This window comes from Pleuronectes platessa, chromosome 22 (genome assembly GCF_947347685.1).
Source record: "Pleuronectes platessa chromosome 22, fPlePla1.1, whole genome shotgun sequence".
Lineage (NCBI taxonomy): Eukaryota > Metazoa > Chordata > Actinopteri > Pleuronectiformes > Pleuronectidae > Pleuronectes > Pleuronectes platessa.
In genome coordinates this window covers 10,879,944-10,893,979 of record NC_070647.1, presented here as the reverse complement: position 1 = coordinate 10,893,979, position 14,036 = coordinate 10,879,944, and the positions used below count along the sequence as shown (strand labels likewise).

At 41.6% G+C, this 14,036-nt stretch overlaps 1 protein-coding gene across 5 annotated transcripts in view; it reads right to left on the bottom strand.

Moving 5' to 3' along the window:
• Window positions 1-2,492: 2,492 nt before the first annotated feature.
• The window catches only part of nrcama (neuronal cell adhesion molecule a), a 52,785-nt gene continuing 41,241 nt past the window's right edge, over window positions 2,493-14,036 (bottom strand). For 4 of the 5 annotated variants that reach the window (XM_053414911.1, XM_053414914.1, XM_053414912.1 and 1 more), the window contains 5 exons: window positions 13,416-13,538; window positions 13,132-13,308; window positions 10,005-10,136; window positions 9,837-9,915; window positions 2,493-6,942 (listed from right to left, as the gene is read on the bottom strand). In XM_053414911.1, coding sequence (XP_053270886.1) covers window positions 6,708-6,942; window positions 9,837-9,915; window positions 10,005-10,136; window positions 13,132-13,308; window positions 13,416-13,538 — 746 coding nt within the window. In that variant the 3' untranslated portion in view covers window positions 2,493-6,707. Of the gene's footprint in view, window positions 6,943-9,836; window positions 9,916-10,004; window positions 10,137-10,519; window positions 10,676-11,274; window positions 11,398-12,088; window positions 12,156-12,722; window positions 12,750-13,105; window positions 13,309-13,415; window positions 13,539-14,036 lie in introns of all 5 variants that reach the window. The other variant, XM_053414915.1, reaches the window with a different exon arrangement.

The window sequence follows — 14,036 nt, the reverse complement described above, 5'->3', positions numbered from 1 at the left end:
TTCTTTGCCCTTAGCCCAACTCTTTTGTAAGCTTGTGGGTTAGTCCATGTACTTTTCTTGTGAGGACAGAGTTTTTTTGACTTGCCTCGTCTTTCTCTGCTCTGATGGCTTCATGTCTAACCTTCACACCTTCGAAATGTTGAAGGTCCTTGCGAAGCTCTTGAATTTTGTCCTGGAGAATCATATTCTGATGGAGAGTGCTCTTTGTGGCCTGCTAGTCGCTCATAGTCATCCCTCGTAACCTTTGCCTCTCTGATCTTGTTCTCAAGCTCCTGGATTTCCTCTGTGAGGCTGGTGACATTGGTGGCAGTGGCAGCAACATTATCTTGAAGAATATTATAAGCATGGAGGGCATTTTCCAAAAGTGCATAGTCTTCTCTCTTTTTAACATATGTGCGTTGAAGTTGGAAATGCGTATGGGTCATGGACATACTCTCAGCTTTTAGGGCTTCATAGTCGGCCCTTATCCTTAGATCATCGTTTATTTTTTGGGTCAAAACTTGAATCCCGTGTCGGATGGTGGTGACGTCCGACCTGAGAGCACTTTTTTCCCTGAATGCCTCTTTGAGTTTTTTGTCAATCTTACCATGCAAGAGTCTATGATGGAGGAGCCAAGCCTTTTCAGCCAGCCTATCATTTTCACAGCTCAGAGCTTCGTTTTCTCTTTTCAGTGATTTATATTCATCCTCAATAGATTTTTGAACTCGTTCTTGCATTCGTAGCGCCATAAGTTGTTTAAGGAGCAAATCGTTTCTTTGGATTAGGATTTCCCTTTCACTTTCAGCCTTCCTTTTTTTCTCCTCCAAGACTATTTTAGCCTGGAGTTGCCTTTGGTTCAAATCCATGTCTTTCAGCTGCGTATACTCATTCTGCAAGTCCTGCATTTGGCCATCCAGCATGGCATGTTGATGATCTCTGCTTTGTCCCGACTCTCTTATATTGCCGTCCTCGCGAGGCGTTGTGTTGTTCTTGAACCGCCGGGGACTTCGATTTTTACGCCAGAAAAACATTGTTTCATTCATGTACTTGTGTATACCACTGAACCTTGCGGACATTGCTGTACTGTCAACTTGTTATAATGATCAAACAGAGTCCTGTGTAGTGATACAAGCTGTGCTTCTTCAGATTCTTAGTTTGGTTTATTGGCTGGTGGCAACTATTTGTTCGGTTTGTATCAGAAGCCGCTCTAGACACTTTAGCCAATTCTCTTTGAAGTTTTATCCCTTTCAACGGCTCTTTAGTCTATAATGAGTAAGACTCTACCATCTGACAATAAAGTGAACAAAGAAGAATCATTTCAAAAGATCAAAGTACAATTGCATAATTGTCTTCAGTTCGGTCTTTGAGGGTTACCTTTGAGAGCTGGTTTCTCTGTTATCAGTGCTTCTGGGAGTGAGTTGAGCAGCTGATTCAGATCAGTTGTTCAAACTACTTCTTGTTTATTTATGTAATGTTAAAGGGATAGTTCACTGAAAAATTTAAATTCACTATTCCGATGGAGAAGTTGGTGACCTGCTTGAGTACACAAAACATTTTTGGAGTTGAAGGGGTGTAAACATTGTAGCAACACAATCCAATACAATTGAAATCAATGGTGAGTCCTTCTTCGGACTTTATTGTCAGGTGGTAGAGTCTAACTCATTCTAGACTAAAGAGCCGTTGAAAGGGATAAAAGACACAAAAAGACATAACATGCCTCAATACTGCTCATGTGGTGTCATCCAAGTGTCCACAAGGACCGACGTTCAAATTTAACTCGAAACAAGTTCTTTTACACAGAGTATTTAGCCTAAAGTCGCTGATATCTCCCTATGAGGTGTGTTGACGGACGGTCGGTACTAATGTCCGCTGGCTTAGCTACCTCCTGTCAACTTTTAGGCTGAAAACAAAATTATATACTACATACCATAGAACCCTGAAGCCTCACTACAAAGATCTGTAGCAAACTGAAATATTAGATGAAATGCATTTAACGGTCTCCATATTATCTCCCCTTTCCATATAGTGAATAATACAGGTTAATTATAATTTTCAGAGTAACTTCAAACGGGGCTTCTATAGTTTCACTTTTATTGTTTATGTGCTGGACATTGTGTTCATATATTTTTATAAACAGTCTATGGTGTGGAGTGAAGTTAGACAACTTTTCGATCATCCCACCTGGTTTATCTGTAATGTATTTTTTCCTCCAATTTTCAAGTCAATATTTTCAATAAAGGAAACTGGATGTTCTCTTTTTTGTGTGGCTTATAAATAAGTTCACCGGATGTTTTTCATACATTGCAGACCCAGGCTCACAACTTATAAACTTGAAAAGCTCTGTAAGTACAGCATTGAAGCAACAAAAGGAACACCATGCTTTTGCTTTGCAGTCAATCTGCTTTGAGATCTCTCTCAGACATATATACATCATCCTCATTAAATACACAACTTGGAGTTACACACTAGCATGTAGCACTGCTTGCACGGTCATGAAGGAAAACAGGGCCCGGTTTGAAATCCTGAAACCAACATTTATTTCTTTTTTTTTTTACTTCATTTAAAATACAAAATATTTTGCAATATTATACTGTAGAGTAAACCATTTTAACAGCCTTTCATGCTTTTCATGTAGCTTCAACATTAACCAGAATGTCATATTATACCATATCATATACTGTATATCCTACTGCATGTTCAGTCACTATTCACACCCTGTTGTGTCAGTATGATTATCTGTCCATGCCGGCTCAGAATGCTCCAAATTACACTTGTGTTTTTTTTGTACACTCTTAACAAAGGATGTGTCAGTTTCAGGAGACGTCTTATTTAAGACGACAGCTTTCCAACATTCCGCTTTCACACACTGGATGTTGTCCTAAATTAGATGCAGGAATTAGTTTGAAATGATAAATCCTGTCTAAGTGTGTGCCTTTTTTTCTTTTTTTATATAAAAAAAAATAATAATACAGAAAAGGTGCATGAACGGTCAGAGACAGAAACGGGACAGGTGTCACGAGAGCTCAGTCACAAGTTAAATAATTTCCTTTTGATACCTGAACAGCTAAACAATGAGCAAATTCACCTGACAAGTTTAAAAATAAGAAATAAATAGTAAAATTTCACGGCAAATAAAAAGAAAGAAAAAGAGTGAAAACTGTAAGTGCATGGTCTCATGTCACACTAAACCATTTCTCACCCTCCCTTATCCCTAATGCATGAGGCCAAGCTCTCACCTCTGACATCAACACATCTATGCTCAATTCAAGCCATTTTTCACAGAATACAACAAAAATATCTACATGTGGAAAGCTGACACGTTGCAACCAAAAAACTTGATGCAAGTTATGATAAAATGAAGACATGGAAGTGTTCTCAGGGGGCAGGGGAGTCTTGTGTCTCCTGTTGAGTGGGCACAGACTGCTCGTCTCGTGTCAGAATTATTCATGGAATGAGAAATCAATATTATAATGACGCACGCTTTAACATAGTAGCATGCATGTGCTGCACACACACACACACAAACACACTCGCTCACCCAAACATTCACACACAAGCTTCGTTCTTTTACAGTAATATAAAACTCACTGAGTGCTGCGCTCGGATCGTGACGACATACACAGATATAAGGTTAAATGCATAAACCAAAGTCACCAGTGTGTCTACCATTTGAAGTGAAACAAGCAATATTTTCATTCACATAAACAGATACACTTGTTTCCACATTCAGTTATCATTAATTCATTTTCCCAACCCCTTCTTCTCTAAGTGCAACCAGTGACAGTGAGTCCCATTTTTTTTTATAGTAGTCTGTACCAGAAAGTTGAGTCTGGTTCCCATTGGCAGTTACCTGGTGAGTGCGCTGGCAGTGGTGCTGAGCACAGCTGCACATCCTTCTTAAGGTGACTGGGTTTGAAAGGAGAATGTTTGAAATTAATGCGTGATGGCCTCTCATTCGGCGTCCGTGATGTGACCTCAGGCTGCCTGCGTTTTAATATTCGGCACATTTGCTCAGTCTTTAATTCTTCATTATAAGTATGAGTTGGGCGCTTCACAAATGGGCGGACAAATGCTGGCTAACATGATTGTCAACGAGACCATAACAACCTTTAGTTGAAAATGGTTCCTCAGAAGTACCTGTGAAAAAAGATGTTGTCAATAATTCTTCCGTTAGATCAGTTTTAGCTCTGTTTAGGAACCCTGGACCCCATAATATGACTCAAAGAGGCTATACTGCTCAAAATAAAGGGCTTTAAATTTAATATTCCTTTAAGGCTTACTTATGCTGCCTTTACATACAAGAAGAGATGTAGCCATCACTGCCTACGTAGGCCTACTTCCATGCGTCCTTTACGTTGGCATGGTTGTTAAAGCAATACAGCCACTAGAGGGCAGCCCAGAGGCAAGAGTTTCCAACAAGAAAAGATGGCAATGGTGGAGGAGGTTGCGATAATGTACCTCTTAAGAGAGTTTGTACCTGGGCCTTGGTGAAGTAGTATCGTTGATGACACTAGTGCGGTGCCCGCTCTAAATCTGCCTTCTAGCTTGTCCTGTGTTAATGCTCCAGAGTCTACTTCAGAATAGTTCCTCTTCATTACAGAGTTGTCGTCAAACAGTTTTACAATATGCTGATTCTGTGAACGTTGTTGCCATGACGGAGGTCAACCCTTCTGTCTCAGTCCGCTACGGTGAAAAGAAAAAGAATTGCGCGGTAACCCTGAACTTCACTTCCATGGGCAATTTACAATAGACATGCCAAATGCGAAGACAATCAGGTGAAGGGTGTGCAAGATATGCACTCCACAACCTTCCTGATGTCCTATGGCCATCTCGCTTGAACTACTGGCTAGACACCCGACGGCTTCCAATTTGTCTGTTTCCTCCGTCTCCATAAGCTTTCAGAAGACGTGCACAAATATGGACAAAATTTACGGGGAACAGAAAGCTCTGTCCGTATCTGTATCTAAGGTTGAACATAAATTAGCCTTAATAATGTGGAGCTTACTTTCGGTGAGCGCTTCGAATACTCTGCAACTGCCATCTCAGTAAAGTGGGGTGGTATTTTTCGATGTGTTGCATTCATGGACTGTGCATGAAGAGGGGTATAGCTATGGATCCAAGTCATTGTTCTCTACAAAGGCACTAGAAACCATGCTAACAGGTTCTTGATCATCAACATCTAAATACTTGGAAACTACCATGTGTACTCTCAGTGAACCTCAACATGCAATAAGCTTTTTCTCTTTTTTCTGCCAGTGCATGTATCAGATATGGTAGAAGAGATGCTATCGGAGACAAAGCGGGGGACAACAGCTTTGGACAATACCGTGATTGCCTTAAACCCAGGTTTGCACAGTGGCCAGGATTCAGGGGTGGAAGCACTTGACGATACTGAATAAACTGCACCTGCGCTGTTGTTCCATTAGAGCTGGCTAACAGGAAACGTAGGTTTGGTGAGAAGAAAAGCAGAAAGTGCAATCCCGAGGATAAAAAGGTCAAATCGGTGTGAGAGTTTTGGCTGGCTGGTGTGAGGAGTGACCCGACTCTGAGTTCAAAGTGTTTCTACAGCAGCTTTCCGATGACTGCAAATGGAAGTCCCTGACCTCGAAATATACCTTTTTTTCTTATTCAATTACATATGTACAAACATTTCATCCGTCTCAAAAAGACATTCTAGCTTCTACTGCGAGATGTAGTGTCCACAAATACACCGCTGCCAGTAGTTCTCTGTATATCAGATGCCATTAACACTTTCTGACTGAAAAAGAAAATCCTGTCACTAGTAGGTTTGCACCTTCAACTGTATATTACTCATCTCCGCCTCCTCCCATAATCCAGAAGTGAAACCTGGATATCCCGATTTAGGATTACGGAATGGACCTTAGGTCGCAAGGTCCCACTGATCCACGCGCACAAACTTTTTGCGAGTCAGTCTTTTATAGCATAAAATAACTCAAAATGAGCGCTTGGACAAACATCAGTGTGATAAGAACTACCTAAAAGGAGAGAAAAATGTATGAGAAAAATGTATTTGACGTGTACTTCAAATTTTTTGTTTTGCTCATGTCCCATCCACGAACGTGGAGGAGGCGGGGTTTATGACATATTCTGCAGCCGGCCACCAGATGGCGATCGAGACACTTTGGCTTCACTTTAAGGGAGCAGTCATGCCGTTTATCTTTATACAGAGTCAACAAGTGCATCAAGTGACAGGACGAGGTAAAAATGCTGACATGCATGTTGGTGAATGTGAGTCGATGCATATTTTCCTGTCTGTGGCAAATTTGATTAAATATATATATTTGGATTTATCAAGTTAAGTGTGTTTGTAAAGGAGATTAAATGGCACTACCACACGCACACACACACACTTGGCCACACTCCTGCTCAGTCTGAGTGGTAATTATCTTTCTTGTACATTCCTTCTGCTTTTCCATATTGCTTCCTCTCTCTCCTCCTCTTCTTCTTGTTTTCCTCACATCCCTTCGCTTCATGCCGACCTCCAGTGGTCATTGGGGATGTGGTGTTGGTCTCTGCTGAGTGTGTGTTGATCGGAGGATGTCACAGTGTGACAGGGATTTTCAGGTGTGGAGATGAGGGCGGGTCAGCATTGTAAAAATTCCACCACCACCGTCACCTTAGCACCTGTCCCCACAGGGATGGTTACATTTGCCAGGGTGACCAGGAGCGGCAGCAGCAACTGTCGCAATCAGGAGGGGGCCCCTCCCTTAGACAAACGAGTTCATGGCGTTGACGGGCGAAGGTGCCTCTGAGCTCTCGTTGCCTTCGTGCGTGTCTTTCTCTTTCTTGCCGCTGTATTGGCCGATGAAGGAGCCGTCCTCGTTGAACTGTCCGTCCCCGCCCTCCCCGTAGTCCACCAGGCTGTCGTCGCTCTCGTCACGGCGCACCGTCCCGTTGGACGGCGTCCGGCTGCCCTTCAGCGGCTTGTGGTCCTCTGTGTCACTAGAAAAGGGGTAGGAGAAAAGGTCGGAATGAGGGTTGTTATTAATTTTTGGTGTGTTTGTTCTGCAGTGGTCAGTAACCTCTTACACCCTGTCCGAGCAAATGCAGATATTTTGAATAACAAACTTGTTCCTCTTGAGTTCCAGTAGATGACTTTATCATCTACTGGCCTGGGATGCTTGTTTGAGCAGTCATTTTTGTGTTCTCATGTAGACAGAGTAAAATATCTGCAGTAGTGTAGACATGGCCTCATTTAAGCATTAGCAATTTTGCTTTCCACTGCACAACTGTACGCTGCTACACATACTGTCCCAAGCGAAGAGCTAGCAGAAGGTTTTACGACTTCTTTTGCAGTTTTGCTCAGGTGCAAAGCAAATGAACAAAAATGTAGCCAAGCACTCAATGCTCCCTCTGCTAATGGAAGGTTTCTCATGAGGCACAATGACAAAGATTAGCCTGGCAGATTATACTTCACGGTAGAGAACAGTGGAGCAGCTCAGCTACACAGCCTGCGTGTATGACTACAGTGTTAGTGCTGTAGTTGTGGAAGCCCGGGTGCTGAGGTTGAGGGATTCAGGGTTAGTGACCACTGCTCAAGAGATTTTGCAAACGTGAACCGCTCAGTCCTTTGCAGTACTTCACTTGCTCTAAGGTTACATGCAGTCATCAAAAATGCAACTGGAACCATTTCAATCCTGTGTTACTCATCTACTCAGTTATCCAGTATGCAAGCTCTACAGTCAGGATCATACAGCACAGTTCAACTCTTTGCATTTAAAAGAAACGGTGATGAAATGATTAAGAGATTAAATGAAGAAAGCCGCAAGGGGGGGGGGGGGGATCGATTATAGTTATATGTAATTTATTTGTTTTAATGATAACATGACACAGTACCCAGATATGTTAATGTGCACACTCCTTGCTTTATAGGCACAAAAAGATGCTCTACTTGAGTTCTTCCTGACAGCGGTGCTTTCGCACTGGATGTATCCACCTCGCAAACGTGCAGGTCGAGTAGTTCGACCAACAAAGTCACCTGTGGCCATATGGTGAAGTGGGCCGCACGCCCACTCCTATCTGTCAGCATTCAGTACGCCAGGTTTATCCAAGGTGCCGGAGGGAGCGACAGAGCTGCTGTGTTTGCTATCAGGCCTGTAAGACCGTTGAACCTCTGTCAAAACAGATGTGCGGCCCATACACAATGCAAGACGGAGATATCCAATGCAAAAGCACCGCTGCCTGGTGGTCATCTAGCATTCATAGAACCATAGTTACATTCATATCTCTCGTTTAAGAAAGTTACGTGAATTGCATGCTTGTTTTAGGGCATCTCGTCTTACCTCTCCATTGACCTAAACCCCAAAAAACACAAAAGATAAAAATGGAGGGACACATGAAAAGCAATTTATGAGCAAAAAGCTTTTCATAGACACAGACAATGAGTGCACAATTATATATGGATAGCATGCATACATAATAGCGCAATGAAATTCATATTAATGAGAGCCCGACCAATATATAATTTTAGAGTAAAAAAAGTCAATAACGATATATTGCCAATATATATAAAAATTGAAAAATTGTATTCGTAAGGATATCATCAAATCCCATTGACCACTACATACAAATAAGATACAGAACTTAAATTAGGAAAATAAGCACACTGATTTACAGTTTTGAAAATGGAAACATAAATGTTTTCTTAATTGTTACCTCTGCCAAGAACGTTTTCACCCTATACGTTTAATGTTGGTTTGTGAGCAAGATTACACAAACTACTTGTCTGATAACCTTTTCTGGATTTCTCAGAATAATTCATGGATCTTGATGGAATAAATCTGCCATGTGTAGCTGACCTATGAATGTGTGCAATTTGGCACGGATCCAAATAAAGTGTTGGGCCTTGGCCGGGCTCTAATATTAATAGCTCGAAAAGTATAAAAAAAATACAAATACACCACAGCAATTGAACTATTTAAATGTGATGAAATACGAAAAACTTAATGAAAGTTTCCTTCAACCTGCATTAAGACAGGATAGAGTTAAAGAGATGCGATTACTTGTTATATGTGACATGTTATTGTTGATTAGATTGGATTGTTTACAATGTGAGTTGGTGATTATTAAGGATCAGCACAGAATGGTGTGGATTTGGCCTTGCCTCCAAGGAGTGTTTGGTAATGGAGTCTGTTGGGGATTGTGTCTCTGCGGCCTGGTCAATTGTTCTACATACAAATGTTCTTGCAGGACATAGTGAATGAAGGAAAGGGACAATTACTCTTACTCAGGGTGCAAGTTCAACCAGGAGGACTCTCTATGATCCATTGATTCTTCAGGCCAAGCTGGATGTTACAGTCAACCAATCAGCTTTAGCCATCAAACTATGAATCTGGGGTAAATCTTGAAGTGTTTTGCAAAGTTTTTTTGTAATGACGTGTTTTCTCTTATTTGGTGGATGTTGCAGACGTGTTTCCAAATCAGCAGCGATGTGTATATAAACCTCACTGTATCAAAAAGGCAGTGTACACTATGGATTTGAAAGTTGGCAGTTGCTGCTGCATCAATGGAAGATGTAAGAATACATGTTCAAGTATTTTACAATTGGGTTATTTAATTCAATGAGCTTTATCTGAACTTATTTCTTTGCCATGACAGACCTACATTAAGCAAATTTTTAAGTGTTCCGCACGCATTCAAGCCATGTCCTCTACCTCCGAGATTTCTTCCACAACTACACCCGGAAAAGCCTTCTCAGCTGCCATAGTTGTAACAGATGCACATCAGGGTGTTTCAACCATGTGGACATCATCACTTTCTCTCATGTCTCTCCTGATTGAACTCTACTACTTTAATCCACTTCTACGATGGAAGAATGCTGCGGTTTTCTCTCTCACCTGTATTCTCCAAATGTCCCATCGTCCTCCTTCATAGGTTGTATCTCAGGGTCTTGGTGAGCGTCTTCTTTCTCTTTCACTGTAAACAACAGTTTATTTTCTCTTTCTTCTCACACATCCAGGTCAAAAAAGGCTTGAATTTACAGTTCATACTGATATGAGCGTTACCTGGATATTTTCCACCTTTGTTCCTCTTGATGAAGCACACAATGAGGAGGACCAAGATGAGGAGGGCGATGGCACACATGAGTCCGATAAACCAGCCCTGGGTGGCGATGTCGACCTGTCGGCTGGGCACGGCTGCACGGGCAAGGAAAGAGACAAAGACACGAACATTGTGAGTGCAACTGCCCGGTCAAACTGACATCCAGGCTGGTTAAGTGGTGGAGTCTGTTTTTCTTCATGCTGAGATTAACAGAGGCTGTAAACACTGAAATGGAATTTTAAAATGGGTTAATCTGCAATGATCGATCAGGCACTGAAGACGTAGCAAAAAAAGAGAAAAAGAAAAAAGACACAACAGTAAAATGAATGGACTTTTTAGTGATGACTTTAAGCGACATGGATCACAACTGGATGCCACCTTTCACGCCGTAATTTATTATTGTGATGACAGTCAGGCAAAACAAATTAAAATAATAATTTAGCACAATGACGATCCATCCTGAGGCATGCCGCCTCACCTGGAACCGTAACCAACACCTCGTCTGTGCTGTGGACCGTCGGGTCAGCCGGGTCTCTAGCGACCACACGCACCCTATAGGACGTCCCGGGCTTTAAACCCTTTATCATATGAGAGTGTGAACTGTTTACCAACTCCTTTTCCCAGTCATCTTTACCTAGAAGTGGAGTGTCGGTTGGGGAAGAGTGAAATTCAGGGAAAAAAGAACATGTTATTTGAATTACAATTTCCCGTCTGGTAATTTTGAAGGATAAATCATTCTTGCCTCCGCCAAGGAGGTTACGATTTCGCCCTGTTCGTCTGCTTGTTTGATTTTCAGCAGGATTATGCAAAAACTATTTATCAGATTGCCATAAAGCTTTAAGAATGGAATATGGGTCAACAAGGAAGTGTTATTATAGGCTGGATCCAAACAAAGAAGCTGATTCAGGAATTTGTTATCACTTTCGTTATCATAGAGAGATTGTCAGCAGAATTGCATAAAAACTTGCTGGAAGGATGGGACATCAGCCAAGAAAGAACATATTACATCTTGTCTTTTTGACATCTTCACCAATTTCAAAGGGAATAATTCACATATCTTGATGAAATTAATCAGGCATGCCTAGGAGGCTGATATTTATGAATTTGTATTATTTAGCCGATGCTGTGAATTTAAATTGCGAAACGTTGGGCCTTGGCGGAGGTAACGCGCTCTTCTAATCACTTTGATTGAGGCATAAGTGTGGAGACTGTAAATACAAAGTGAAGCCTTACTGTTTTCTACAATATATTCCACAAATACATTCTTATGGTGTCCAAAGTATTCCCAACTGATGGCCGCACCATCCTCCGATACAGACGTGTTAACATTGCCAAACGCAGGGCCTACAGGAGGCGCTGAGCACACAAGAGAGAAAGAAAATGCATTTGTTCAAAATGCAAATTGTATCAAGTTATTTGGTTTTTCAAAATGAATATAACCTTTTAAACATTGCTAGAGAGACAACATATGTCAAATTAGAAATCTATTGCTTTTTTTCAGTGTTTTGTTTAAAATAGACTTCAAACAATAATGCCTGGAAACCAGCCTTTCCCATTAAAGCACAAATTCATATTGTAGCAGCCAAATTGAAAAGTTAGTTTTATCAATGATAGAACGGGAAAAGTTATAGTTTGTTACACAACCATTATAGTCTTAGGGCGCTTTCACACACCTACCAACGGACCAAAGTTTAGTCTGACCAAAAGAGGTGGTCTCATTCATTCATTATCTCCATTCAAATGGAAAGACTACATTTTTTTCTATGCGCTTTAAAGTTAGCTAATACAAAAGCAAAACTGACAACATGCCAACACCAGATGCACGCTCATCTATCTAATCAATACAACAGGTAAGTAAAAAAGTATAGTTGCCACAAAATTGTCCATCTCTGCAAACACTCCAACATCACTGTTATTAAAGACAGTTCCAGAGAGACAAATATTTCCGCTGTTTCTCTTTCTTATGAAACATTTGCTGAGGTGGATCATTTTTGCAGCACTTAGCTCGTAAGGCTGATATCTAAGGAGGCGCAGAAGTTGCTTGTACCCTTGTGAAACGGGGGAGGCACAGACTGAGTGATGGGGATAGTTGGGTGAGGGGGCTCTGTGGGGGGCTCTGTGGGGGGCTCTGTGAGGCCTGAAAAGAACACGGAAAAGAGTGAGACAGGATACGCACACACCAACAGTCAAGAGCAGAAGAGCTGTTGTTGACATAGACATGTGCTGCCGACATGCTGGAGTTTAAAGCACAATAGGAGCTGGGCCCCCCAAAAAAACACATCACATCACTGCAGCATGCTCATTATTTGGTTCAACCCAAACTCTACTTTAACTTATATGCACAGTTCATCAGTTTATAGCATCAGGGGGTAAATAATATGTGTTAGTTCCACATAAACGCATTCACAAGCATCATGGTAGGGGTCTAATAAAAACAAATCAGCTAATTCTAATACACAAGCATCCTAAGTTTTAGCCAATGCCACAGCCTATTCAATCTGAACAGGAGACAAGCTTAGCTGCTTGCCAATGCCATGGAAGTCTACTCGTCGGGAAAATGCAAACATGCCAACCTGTAACATGCAGGAAAAGGTAGGATAAATGCTAATATCCATGCTAGGCTAATTATATATGATGTAAATATATAATTAGCATGCAGGGCCTTCCAGTGGCAAACTTGCGTTACCTTTGCCCGATTCTACAGCGGGCTGAGAATGAGCTTCGGAGAAAAGAGAAAGAGATTGAGATTGAGTGAGTCCTTCACATCTGTCAGGGCACTGTCATTCTCACCACTGCACTCTGTGTTCTGGTTGCTGATATATGACTCTTTGACCTTTTCTTCCTGTTGACCTATATTCACACGGCTGCCATTTTCCAAGGGTGGGCATCTAAAATTCAGTTATGAGCAGAATGTCATACTGCTATGGTCCAGGTTTAGAAACCCAGACCTCTGACTATGTTTCAAGGTGAAAAAACATTTGAATACTCAGAGCTAACAGCCAGTGTTGCCACCATTCGATTATGGTACATTGTGCTTGTGGTTTGCTGCGCGTGAAGCTTTAACTGAATGTTTAATTACAGAGAACTCACCTGTGTCCATGACTGTGAAGGCTTCTTCTGTGATGAAGGGGCCAGAGCCTTTGATTGTCTTTGCACTTAAGTAAAACTTGTAGAGCATGCTGGAGTTCAGGCTGCTCAGGGTGATCGTGGTCTCGTTGGCCAGGAGCGTCACGATCTTGACTGGTCCCAGTTCATTAGTGGTGTTGACTGCACGGACAGAGTTAGGAATGCAAAATATTTCATTTCCCTTTCAGCAAACTGTGCATAATACTGTTGCAGTGTACAGGTTGTGCGCCTGCAGTTGGTTAAACTACCTGGTTGGTACTTCAGCGTAAATCCAGCGAGGCGTCCGTTATTGTTCATTGGTGGGCCCCACTCCAGGGTGAGAGAGTCCAGACTGGGGTTCAGGACTTTCAGAAAAGAAGGAGGACCTGGGACTGAAAATCAAAAACCAGAGCCAAGTCAGGGTCTGTTTCCAAAATGAGCCTTCATAAGAAATCTTTAAAGCTGCTTTCACATATGCACAGTAGTTCCGAAATTACATACAGTGAGAAAGTGGGCCTGAAATGTATAGGACTTGTCATGCCTGTCAAGCTCTACCTAGATGCCACCCCTCGCCTGTATGTTAGACATTTTCATGTTGTGACCCCAACCATTCCCTGTGTTCTTCATATGTGAAAGATAAGTTCAGGCTTCTGGTACCTGTTCAATTAAAAAGACCTCCGGGGAGAACATTTTTGGTCTTAATATTTCATTAAGTTTTGTGTGTTATTGGCTTGGCTGTATTCACAATGAACTAGACTACAGTTTTGCAGTACTTTTAACAATTCTTTCAATAAAGGTGTGTGCATAGATGTCTCAAATCATTTTAGAAGTATTTTTGAATCTTAAACTTTCCCCAAACAGATGGAAAGACAAGAAAACCATCAATCCCC